The 12,948-nt window shown below is 44.8% G+C and overlaps 1 protein-coding gene across 1 annotated transcript in view; it reads left to right on the top strand.

Moving 5' to 3' along the window:
- Positions 1–12,948, top strand: part of TBC1D20 (TBC1 domain family member 20) — a 20,271-nt gene continuing 7,323 nt past the window's right edge. Inside the window, exons 1-2 of the mRNA XM_017515234.2 lie at positions 1–212; positions 10,722–10,907. Of these exons, the coding sequence (XP_017370723.1) occupies positions 143–212; positions 10,722–10,907 (256 nt within the window). The 5' untranslated portion in view covers positions 1–142. The remainder of the gene's footprint in view (positions 213–10,721; positions 10,908–12,948) is intronic.

The raw sequence follows: 12,948 nt of genomic DNA, 5'->3' as shown, positions 1-12,948 counted from the left end.
GCGCCTGCGCGCCTGCGCGCCGCTGGCCGACGGAGCCCAGGCTGCCGATGCCGAGCGGGCACAGCGTCCAGTGGTTGGAGCCGCGTCTTCTCCCGGCTTGGTCACCAGCCGGGGCTCGGGTGGGGGCCCGGGCCCCCGGGGCATGGCCCTCCGGAGTGAGCAAGGCGACGGCCCCACCTCCAGCCGCTGGGACTGCGGCGCGGAGAAGGCAGGTACGGAAGCCAACCGGCGCGCCGGGAGCGGCCTGCGAGGGCGGCCCGGGGGGCAGGGGCAGCTGGCGGCAGAGGCGGCGCCGGAGGGGCGCGGGCTGGGGGCCCGGGGCTGCGGCGGAGTCCCAGGCGGCGAGAGGGCAGGAGGCTGAGGGTCCGGGGCACGTTTAAGGGGGGAGGGCCTGGAACTGGGGGGCTCGGGCGGCTGCCGAGCTGCCCCGAGGGAGCCTGGCGGCGGAGTCGCGTCCCCAGGCGGAAGAGCGGGCGGGAGCTCTGCGCCCCGGCTTTCTTCCTTCTGGAGAGGACCGGGGATCCCCGAGCGCCGAGGCCAGGCCCACCCCGGCCCAGGCATCCGCCACGTCCGCAGACTCCCGGAGCCGCCTTCCCGAGGGAAGACAGCTCTCCCGAACTTCATTCACTGTCGCCGGCTTCGTTGACTCGCCGTCCGCATATTTAATTACCATACAGTTCTCCCTTTAAGGTGCACAGTTCAGTGATTCTTAGCACATTCACAAAGTTGTGCAGCCATGGCCGCTGTCTGATTCCAAAACGAAACCCTTACCTTTCAGCAGGCACTTCCCATTCCCCAGTATTCACGACTCCTGGCGACCACGAATCGACTTTCTGTCTTCTGCCACCTATTCTAATGTTACTTAATTGTGTAAAAGCAGCCGGGCGCTATGGGAGGAGATGGTAGGAGGATCGATGGAGGCCAGGATTTCGAGATCAGGCTGGGAAACATAGCAAGGCCCCATCTCTACAAAAAGTTTTTTTTTTTAAATGTTAGCCGATTGTGGAGGCTCACACCTGTGATTCCAGGGACTCAGGTGGCTAAGGCGGGAGGAGAGCTTGAGCCCAGGACTTTGAGGCTACTCTGTGATTGTGACACTGCACTCCAGCCTGGGTGACAGAGAGAGACACTATCTCATAATAAGAAGTAAATAATTGTGTAAAAAGCGATTCTATTTTTATACTCTTAATATAGATGATAATTTCTGTGAAATCATGTTTTTGTCGCACATTATGTTCTCAAATATGTTTTCATTCACTAAATTCATGACAGTTAAAATTATGAATGTATACCGTGAACCAAGTTAAATAATTTTTTTTCCTTGAGAAAGACTAAGGGACTTTCCCCATTTCCAGTCCTCTGATGAATGGTGCCCATAACAGAGCCAAACACATTATTCAACCCACATACTTTGATGAAGCTCGTGGTATCCATATTTTATTTTATATTTTATTTGTCTGGGGTTTTCTGTTTTTCCCTTTTTCTCCTGTTACTGAATGGGAGTGGAGCTCTGAATCGTTTGGCATCGTAACCCTTTCTTTGCTGGTGTTTGTGTGACTTGTTTGTCCTCATGGCATGACAGTCAGTGCCCTAGGCAGCATGGGTCTTGTGGCCTGTTGCACTGCAGCTGTGTGTCTGTTGCAAGACTTGACCCCTTCTAGTTTCCTTGATTTTGCTTCTCTGGATAAATGGGACAAATTTAGAGATGAGTTGTGTTTTTTTGCTTTTTAATCATATGAGAATATTATTGGCAAAGTTAATAATGCTAGAAGCCCTCTTTTGTAATGTTTATGGCCAGATTGGTTTACTCACTAGACTTTTTCCATTGTAGGGGTAAAACATTTCTTTCTTTCTTTCTCTTTCTCTCTTTCTCTTTCTTTCTTTCTCTTTCTCTTTCTCTCTTTCTCTTTCTTTCTTTTTCTTTCTCTCTTTCTCTCTTTCTTTCTTTCCTCTTTCCTCTTTCTTCTTTCTTTTCTTTTTCTTTCTTTCTTTCTGCCAGTCTGTTTTATTTCAGGGAGAGGACAGGGGAGGAGGCTCGTCTTTCTTGGCAACAGCTTTCCTCATGGTACCCAGGGCGTTGCTCAGCTCCTCACGCTTCCTCTTGGTGTGGACGTGTGGCCCCCCCACCTTTTCTTGATGAACTTGAGGGCCCGTTTGTCCTTGGAGACCAGTAATTCCATGGCACACAGCTCATATGGGGCTAAGCCACACACCTCCTGGATCATGTCCCGCATGAACTTGGTGTGTTTGGTCAGATGCCCGCGGAGGCGGCTGTGCCTGGCTTGCTCACGTTCTTGGTCCCCTTGTTGGGCCCATGACCACAGGGTGGTGAAGAGCCATGGCTGCTGCTCTCCAGTGGTGGCTGTGGCGAAAGGAAAGCATTCTTTCTTGATACCTACTTTATGTTCTAGGTAGTTATCAGAATCTTTGCTAATTTGGATGCTGTTTTGTAGAAACTACTAATTAAGGACCGGACTTGGTGGCTCACGCCTGTAATCCCAGCACTTTGGGAGGCCAAGGCAGGTGGATCACGAGGTCAAGAGATCGAGACCATCCTGGTCAACATGGTGAAACCCCGTCTCTACTAAAAATACATAAAATTAGCTGGGCATGGTGGCACGTGCCTGTAATCCCAGCTACTTAGGAGGCTGAGGCAGGAGAATTGCCTGAACCCAAGAGGTGGAGGTTGTGGTGAGCCGAGATCGCACCATTGCACTCCAGCCTGGGTAACGAGTGAAACTCCTTCTCAAAAAAAAAGAAACTACTAATTAAGACCTTTAAAAACAGAGGTTACTTTGTTTTATTTTGTGTTTAATAGGACTTTACCCAGACTGAGATAGGTTTTCCTCCCCCACTGTGGTCTTCTGGTATAGACATAAAGTTCAAGCATAATTTTTTTTTAAGAGATGGGATCTTACTCTGTCACCTGGGCCTGAGTGCAGTGTCACAATCAAAGCTCACTGCCACCTCCAACTCCTAAGCCTAAGTGGTCCTCCCACCTCAGCCTCCTAAGTAGCTGGGACTATAGGGATAAATTTTTAAGTTAATTTCCAATGTGAATATCAGGAGTTGGAGGTGGGTGTAGGGAATGTCTGTCTCCCTTCCTCCACACACAACGTTCCCCACATCCATTGTTTTAAAACTAGCATTGCCGCCTGGCGCAGTGGCTCACTCCTGTAATCCCAGAATTTTGGGAGGCCGAGGCGGGTGGATTGCCTGAGGTCAGGAGTTCAAGACCAGGCTGGCCAACATGGTGAAACCCCGTCTCTACTAAAAATGCAAAAAATTAGCTGGGCATGGTGGCACATCCCTGTAATCCCAGCTACTTGGGAGGCTATGGCAGGAGAATTGCTTGAACCCGGGAGACAGAGGTTTCAGTGAGCTTGGATTGTGCCACTGCACTCAAGCCTGGCAACAGAGCATGATTCTGTCTCAAACTGGCATTGCTTAATTTGAGCTTAACTTCAGTTTAAAGACTGTTAAAACTTCTATGGTTTGCAAGCTTAAACCAAATAATCAGTATGGAATTTTGTACTCTCAAACGACATTCCTTTATATAAATTACTTGGTCCAATTTAGTATTTGTTTTGGTGATATGAAAAAATACATGAAAAAACTTTTAGAGGGGGCATAGCTAATGGTCATCTTTGGTTATTGTCCCTTCCCTGTATATTAAGTGCGCTAATCCAGGTGATTTTGGACATGCCTATTACTCTGAGGAGGCAGAAATCTTTACCTGGATTCTGTAGCCAGAGTTGGGAGAGGCTTAAGACTATAGTGGGTTGTGTCGTTTTTATCTGAACCATTGAGACCTACAGTTCAGATAAAGCGTCCCATTGTTAAAATTAGCATTTTACGGAGTTGAGTCTGATCTTCCCTGACTACAAGACCCTGTTGCAGTTGTTTCTATACCTATTGCTGTGGCGCCCTCAAATAAAATCTGCTTTACCCTCTTTATAAATGAATAAAAATAAGCATTTTAATGAAGAGTCGGCCAACGTCATACCTATCTTCCTTTGTGGAATGAATTACTTTTCAGGCATCAGGGATTTATTTATAGCAGTCTTATATTTTGCAGCCAGCTGTAAGACAGTCATTTCATTCCATCACAGTTATGATAGCCAAGACCTCTACTGTAAAGGAATTCGGAAGGTATCAGCTTTGGAATAATAGTGCACTCTCTTAGAAGTGGAGCAGTAAAGAAATTGGAGAAGAAAAGATTGAGGGAGATTAGAATGACATACATTCTACCTCTAGATGAAATGTGGGCTTTTATCCCAAGCCAGATATAGCATTCTCAAGTCCAGAAATGTGTGTCCTGCTCTAAATCTATAAAATTTATATTGAAATAAAATAGATAGTAGACATTTATTTTAATCTTTTCCTGAACATCCCAAGAGTAGCGCTATGATTTTTCTCTTTCTGAAATAAACAGGATGTGTGAATTTATTTTTCAGTGGAGACTCTGCTAACCTCCCTCCCTGTGTCGTCTAGCAGTTGATCTCACTCTGTAATTCATACATCTTTAGTTCACTTGAGTTTTCTGTTTCCTCTTCCCTTTTTATGTCACAATGAAAGCCTATACATTTAGGTGCAATGAAGCTTTTGTCAGAGTGGCAGACGTGGGAGTGCTTTTTCCATCTGCCACTGACATTTAATCACTAGGATGTGAGATTGAGGAAGGTGGTGGTGGGGCCTGAAAAAAGAGCAGCTGAAATCCACATTGGGGCAGCATCCTACTCAGGGAAACACCAGTAGTTTTAGAAACAGGCCAAAGAGTCTACAGATTTATTTAGAGAGGTCTGCAGTGAGCATCATCTTAACAGTATGGAAAAAATAATGTCATTTACCGCAAGCCAGTGAGGAACAATAACTAAACTAATTGTATTCTGTACATATTTGTTGAGTTCCCACAGACTGCCAAAAATTTTGAAATAGTAAGTAAATTTTGAAATGCAGGATTCAAAATAGAATCCGAGGCCTGGTATGGTGGCCCAACGCCTATAATCCCAGTAATTTGGGAGGCCGAGGTGGATGGATCACCAGAGCCCAGGAGTTCGAGGTCAGCCTGGGCGACATGGTGAGACTCCTTCTCTACAAAAAAAATTTACAAAAATTAGCTGGGCCAGATGGCATTTGCCTGTGGTCCCAGCTACCTGAGAGGCTGAGGCAGGAGAATCATTTGAGCCCTGGAGGTCAAGGCTGCAGTGAGCCGTGATTGTGTCAGTGCACTCCAGCTTGGGTGACAGAGCAAGACCCTGTCTCAAAAAAAAAAACAAACAAAAAAAACCTGGAACGGCATCTTAAGAGAAATGAGTATGAGTTATGGGAGGTATGATTTGAGGATTTGAGTTCAGAATTAACTAACATTCTGGCAAATGGTTTGCCAAACCTCATGGAAATTCAGTTGACTGCATAGTGTTTTTTTCCCCCAAGATACAAGGTTTCCCTTCCCCGAGATTGCCAAATAGCTTATTTAGAAAGAGAGATGGGGTGGATGTATATCTGAACAAACTGATGAAGAATTATCAAACTCTTAGCAAATAGGTTAACAAGATTTCTGAATCTCAGCTTCCCTCAAGCAGTATTTAGTATTGCCATTCAAGTGCTCTTGATTCTTGATGTATGGTAAGTGCAAGGGTACTCCCAAGTTAAAAAAAAAAAAGGTTTTTTTTCCTTTGTTGGAAATTAAATTCTGCTCATGTTTTGCCTCAACCTGTGTTATATAAAAAGTCTTTTCTGTTTCCTCCATGTTTTTGACCCCTCTTGAAAACGTATAACCTGGTCTTCCAAAGGATGGCCTTCAGGCCCACAGTAAAATCCCTCCCTGTCTTCCTCTTGAGTGCAGGATAAACCCAGACTCCTTTGCAGGATGAATCCAGCCCAGCCTCTTTTATTTCAGTCCTGTCTGCTTCTGTTCTCCCGTTACCTGGCACTTCAGCTTCACAGAACTTTTTGTTTCCTGGACATGATGTTTCTTTCATGTGACAAGGTCTTTGCACATAAGACCTTTCTTCTGCCTGGTGTACTTTCCCCTTAACACACTCTTCCCTGTGGCAAAGTTTTCTTTAAGAAGGTACCAGAGCCCGGTGTGGTGGCTCACATCTATAATCCTAGCACTTTGGGAGTCTGAGGCAGGAGGATTGCTTGAACCCAGGAGTTCGAGATCAGTCTGGGCAACATAGTGAGACTCCATCTCTACAAATTTTTTTTCAAAAAATTAGGCACGAACTGGGCACTGTGGCTCACGCCTGTAATCCCAGCACTTTGGGAGGCTGAGGCGAGCGGATCATGAGGTTAGGAGTTTGAGACCGACCTGATCAACATGGTGAAACCCGGTCTCTACTTAAAAATACAAAAATTAGCTGGGCGCAGTGGTGCACATCTGTAATCCCAGCTACTTGGGAGGCTGAAGCAAGAGAATTGCTTGAACCCGGGAGGCGGAAGTTGTGGTGAGCCAAGAGCACACCATTGCACTCCAGCCTGGGCAACAGTGAGACTCTGTCTCAAAGAAAAAAAACAATTAGGCATGGTGGCACAGGAGGCTGAGGTGGGAGGATTGCTTGAACCCTTGAGGTTGAAGTTGCAGTTGAGCTATGATTGTGCCACTGTACTCCAGCCTGGGCAACAAAGTGAGGCCCTGTCTTAAACAATAAATAAACATTAAAAAGAGGGAACCAGAATTGATTTTTGGCGAAGCCTTTCCTGACTGCTTTAGCAGTGGTCATTCTTTCCTCTGGATTTTCATAATCCTTCAGATACTATTTTACGTAATAATTGCTTGTGTCCCTACTGTGAGCTCTTTGGACTAGGAGGGAGTAATTCATCTTTTTATCCCCAGTACAGTGCTTAGTACAAGTAGATACTCATTAAGTGACAGACTGATGAATAAACAGCTAGACAAATGGGAAGGCAGATGAATGGATGAATGAATGGATGGAAGGACACACCTGAGTCAAGAGCTTGACACATCTCATGAACAACTGACTAGTTAGGTGCTACGCTGACAGAAGGAATTGGAGATTTCTGTTGTTTGTTTTTGAGACAGAGTCTTACTTTGTCACCCAGGCTGGAGTGCAGTGGTACAGTCATGGCTCACTACAACCCTCCTCTGCCTCTTAAGCAGCTGGGATTACACGTGCATGCTGTCAACACCCGGCTAGCTTTTGTTTTTTTTTTAGAGACAAGGTTTCGCCATGTTGCCCAGGCTGGTTGGTCTGGAAATCCTGGGCTCAAGCAGTCCGCCCACCTTGGCTTCCTAAAGTGCTGGGCTTATAAGCGTGAGCCACGTCTCAACTAAAAACCATGCCTGGCAGTGTTTTTTATTTTATTTTTTATTTTTTTGAGAGAGTTTCACTCATGTTGCCCAGGCTGCAGTGCAATGGCACGATCTTGGCTCACTGTAACCTCCACCTCCTGGGTTCAAGTGATTCTCCTGCCCCAGCCTCCTGAGTAGCTGGGATTATAGGCACCCGCTACCATGCCCAGCTAGTTTTTTGTATTTTTAGTAGAGATGGGGTTTCACCATGTTAGCCAGGCTTGTCTCAGACTCCTGACCTCAGATGATCTGCCTGCCTTAGCCTCCCAAAGTGCTGGGATTACAGGCATGAGCCACCACGCCCAGCTGAGAATTTATTTTAAAAGGGTCATCTTTCACTGCAAGGATGTCTGTTAAGCATCACAGTTAAGCATGCCAAGACAGTTTTGCTTTTCTTCCTTTTTAAGGTACACTTTTCAGGTTAGCTTGGCCCTGACCCACTGCAGTCTCTTTGAGCTCTTGGCCATTATTGTTTGCATGCAGCTTTTTTGACAGTTATAATGTCCTGTCTGTGACATTTGGTGTTGTCTTGTGTAACGTTTCTTTTGTTTTGACTTACTTTCTCAATTGTACCGGCAGTCAGAAAGAACCGAAATACAGGCATCATCCACTTAATTTCAGCAAGTCATGCCTAAAAGTAGACATTCTACACGAAAACTCTCAGAGCCTGTTATTCCTTTATCTCCCTTGATCTTAGCAATACTCTTATTATTTCACATAGAAAAATTACATGATAGCTACTAACCACAAATTCCTAGCCAATTTTCTAAAAAAGTTATTTGTTTATTCATTTGAAGGCTAGTCAGGTGAAGCAGTGGGGGTGGAAAAGGAGAAAAGAAATCTAACTGATTGTGATCAATGAGTTGTAAACAGCACCACAGGGGACCAGCTCTAAAAAGCAATTTAAACATGGCAAAATGCCTGTGAATAACAGACTATCACACAAGGATGTAAGATGCTTGAAACATTACTTACTATGGTTTTTAAGAAACAGTTCCTTTGTATACAGTATCACAGCCTCTCACCCCACCAGCTACACTGGAAACCTAAGTACCCATTGACACTCTGCTTTTGAAAATACCTGTGTTGGCCAGGCATGGTGGCTCATGCCTATAATCCAGCAGTTTGGGAGGCCAAGGCAGGTGGATCACTTGAGGTCAGGAGTTCGAGACCAGTCTGGGCAACGTGGTGAAACCCCTGTCTCTACTAAAAAAAATAAATGAATAAAAATATAAAAAGTTCGCCGAACGTGCTGGTGCATACCTGTAATCCCAGCTACTCAGGAGGCTGTGGCAGGAAAACCACTTGAACCCGGGTAGGGGAGGTTACAGTGAGCTGAGATCGTACCATTACATTCCAGCCTGGGCGACAGAGTGAGAATCCATCTCAAAAAAAAATAAAGAAAGAAAATATCTCTGTGTGATTCTAATGTTTTGGCCACTTGTAGTATTGTGTAACAGGAGACCTTTTCATGTGGTTTTATTTTCAGTGTAGTATCGAGTTTTGGTGACATACATTTTTCCTATCTAAACAACAGGAGAAAAATGGTTACAGTAAGAGATGTATATGCTCTGTGAAGTTTGGGTATTAATGAACAGACATTCTTTTATGAAAACATTGACACTAACTGCTAGATACGCTGAATTTACTGAGCATTTATTATCATTGTAATTCCTTGCTTGTTACTTACATAGTATATCTCCTTAGTGCTTTGCATATTATATGCTAATTAAATATCTGTAGGTTGATTTGTAAAATACATGTTGTTTCTCAGTGAAGAGGGAAACTAATATTTAGTAAGCATCTACTGTGTACCATGGTTACTATCCTGAAAAGAGGGTATCAATCTAGAGGCCCAGAGTAGGGAAGTCATCTGCCCAAGATTCTGGATCAGATAAGTGGCAGAGACTTATCTGAAGTGAACCAAGATTTGTCTGGTTTTTAACACATCTTTTTTCACTTATCTTTTTTTCATTTTTTTTTTTTTTTTTTGAAATGGAGTCTTCTCTGTCACCCAAGCTGGAGTTCAGTGGTGCGATCTTGGCTCATCGAAACCTCTGCCTTCTGGGTTCAAGTGATTTTCCTGCCTCAGCCTCCTGAGTAGCTGGGATCATAGGCACCCGGCACCACACCTGGCTTAATTTTATTTTATTTTATTTTATTTTATTTTATTTTATTTTATTTTATTTTATTTTTTTGAGACAGAGTGTCGCTCTGTCACCCAGGCCGGAGTGCAGTGGTACAGTCATGGCTCACTGCAACCTCTGCCTCCCGGCTTCAAGAAATTCTTTTGCCTAAGCCTCCCGGGTAGCTGGGACTACAGGCGCACGCCACCACACCTGGCTAATTTTTGTATTTTTAGTAGAGACGGAATTTTACCCTATTTGGTCAGGTTGGTCTCAAACTCCTGACCTCAGGTGATCCACCTGCCTCGGCCTCCCAAAGCACTAGAATTACAGGCGTGAACCACCACACCCAGCTAATTTTTGTATTTTTAGTAGAGACTTGTTTTCACCATGTTGGCCAGGCTGGTCTCAAACTCCTGACCTCAGGTGATCCACTCTTCTCGGCCTCCCAAAGTGCTGGGATTACAGGCGTGAGCCACTGTTCCCCGCCTCTTTTTTTTTTTTTTTTTAATGTACATTTAGTCCAGGTGCAGTGGCTCACGCCTGTAATCCCAGCACTTTGGGAGGCCGAGGCAGGCAGATCATGAGGTCAGGAGTTCAAGACCAGCATGACCAACATGGTGAAACCCTGTCTCTACTAAAAATACAAAAATTAGCTGGGCATGGTGGCATGTGCCTGTAAGCCCAGCTACTCAGGAGGCCGAGGAAGAAGAATTGCTTGAACCGGGACCTAGGAGGCAGAGGTTTCAGTGAGCTGAGACTGCACCTCTGCACTCCAGCCTAGGCTACAGGCAGAGACTCTGTCTCCAAAAAAAAAAAGGTACGTACAGTTATTTCTGGTCCAGGCGTGTTGGTGTGCACCTGTAAGTCACAGCTATTGGGAGGCTGAGGTGGGAGGATCGATTTTGCCTAGGAGTTTGAGTCCAGCCTGGGCAACTCAGGGAGACACTGTGTCTTAAAAACAGTAACAGCAAATAATTATTTTTGGTCTATGCCTATGATTTTTGGTTCAGACCTATAAAAAGCAACTGTCTTTTATAAAATTGGCAATTTAAAATCTATTTTATGATGAGCTGTCCAAGCCTCCCCCATGAAGCTCAGTAGACTGGGCCTGAAATGAATAATGTATCTGGCTTATGAGACTTTATGCCGGCAGGTGGTCTTAGAGCTAAGAGGAGACACTTACCTGTGCCTCAAACCAAAAGGAGATTGATTCCTAGGCAGAAAACATGCATGTGCTGAATGTGCGCCTAATACTTCTCCATCCTTATTTTCAGACTTTAATGCCAAAAGGAAAAGGAAAGTGGCAGAGATACACCAGGCTCTGAACAGTGATCCCACTGATGTGGCTGCCCTTAGACGCATGGCTATTAGTGAAGGAGGACTCCTGACTGACGAGATCAGACGAAAAGTGTGGCCCAAGCTCCTCAATGTCAATGCCAATGACCCACCTCCTATATCAGGTAAGGGGAGTGGGGGAGGCTATGAAGGGAGCTTGTCTAGGAGACAGGGAGAAAATAATTCCACATCTTTAATTTTTATGCTCCTTTCAAACCAAGGGTATATGAGTAAATCTAGGGTGTTTTGGGAAATGCTTGGGCCCACTCTGAAAATAAAGCCAATCCAGTAAGTAGAATTTTATTCAAAAGTGGGATGAGTTCTTTTTTAATTTATTATTTATTTATTTATTTATGAGCCAGAGTCTCACTCTGTCGCCCAGGCTGGAGTGCAGTGTCGCAGTCTCAGCTCACTGCAACCTCTGCTCCCTGGATTCAAGCAGTTCTCCTGCCTCAGCCTCCCTAGTAGGTGGGATTACAGATCTGTGCTACTATGCCCCACTAATTTTGTATTTTTAGTAGAGATGGGGTATTGCCTGTTGACCAGGCTGGTCTCGAATTCCTGACCTCAAATGGTCCTCCCACCTTGGCCTCCCAAAGTGCTGGGATTACAGGCGTGAGCTACCATGCCCAGCCAAGTTCTTTATTAGGGATTAAAATATAGGCTAGTCAAGTGAGTTTATTAAAAATCCATATTCTCTGTTCTAACACACTTGCTTGGCAAGTATTTTTTAAAAATGTGTATTTTGTGGCTGGGCAAGGTGGCTCACCTTGTAATTCCTGTAATTCCAGCACTTTTGGAGGCTGAGGCAGGAGGATCACTTGAGACTGGAAGTTTGCAGCCAGCATGGGCAACATTGAGAAACCCAGTGTCTACAAAAAATTTAAAAATTAGCCAGGCATGGTGGTTCACCGTGTAGTCTTAGCTGCTTGGGAGGCTGAGGGGGGATTACTTGAGCCCAGGAGTTTGAGGCCAGCCTGGGTACCATGACAAGATCCCATCTCTAAAAGTAAAGTAAAATCAAACACACACAAAAACACACTTCTTTTGACTGGGCACAGTGGCTCATGCCTGTAATCCCACCGTTTTGGAGGCCAAGGCAGGTGGATCACTTGAGGTCCGGAGTTTGAGACCAGCTTGGCCAACATGGTGAAATCTCATGTCTACTGAAAACACAAAAATTAGCTGGGCATGGTGGTGCATGCCTATAATTCCAGCTACTAGGGAGGCTGAGGCAGGAGAATTGCTTGAACCATGGAGGCAGATTGCAATGAGCCGAGATTGCACCAGTGTACTCCAGCCAGGGTGACAGAGTGAGACTCTGTCTCAAAAAAAAAAAAAAAGAAAGAAAGAAAAGAAAATACCCTCTTTTTATTGGGAAATACTGAGATCCTTTGGAATTCTAAAATTCTGTAATTCTGTGAAAAGCGGTTATGTAACTAATGTGCAAGGCCCATGTGGTAAAAGGAAGTCTTTGGAATGCAGTTGAAAGTAGTAAAGAGGGTCCTGTAGAACGGTGAATCCACTCTGCTGGTCACTCACTCAAGGCACTCACCTTGTTGCTTTCCTACCATCATGGCAAAATGCCAAGTGCTAAAGATTCTTCGATTCAGTTGCCAAATATTAGTTGTGCTGTGATTGTGTGCCAGGTACTGGAGATGATTAAAACAGGACCTCTGCCACCAAAGAGTTCACAGTGTCATGAAGCCACCCCGTAGGTGTCGAGTTGCCACTTGTTATTATCCTTGAAGTTGGCTGCCTCAGAGCAGTCAGCTTTTTGTTGGTAGGCTAAGGCAGTGCCATATTCACACACTGAATCCTGAGATGATGTTCTTCTATCAAGTTCCAAATTTCCCTCATCTTGTTATACCATGAAGCCTGCGTGTGAGGAAGTGTTACCCAGCTTTACCAGCTTTTGATTTGGATTGCAAGGGAAATGTATGCTTACTATATAGCACTTGGTTTGGTTGAGGGAAATATACACTTGTTCTATATATAATAGCTAGAGACTGCCTGCTTACTGTCACATTGTATTGGACTTAGCAGCTGAACACAGGACTGTCTTTTCTTTGCAGCATCTTAGTTTTAGAATTGCCGGGTCAAAAGATGTTAGGTGGTTCTTTGTGTGAGTCTCAATATACCTTTCTTTTTTTTTTTTTTTTTTTT

This window comes from Cebus imitator, unplaced genomic scaffold (genome assembly GCF_001604975.1).
Source record: "Cebus imitator isolate Cc_AM_T3 unplaced genomic scaffold, Cebus_imitator-1.0 Scaffold18, whole genome shotgun sequence".
Classification (NCBI taxonomy): Eukaryota; Metazoa; Chordata; class Mammalia; order Primates; family Cebidae; genus Cebus; species Cebus imitator.
Note: the sequence above shows the minus strand (reverse complement) of the source record. Positions and strands in the feature narration are given on the sequence as shown.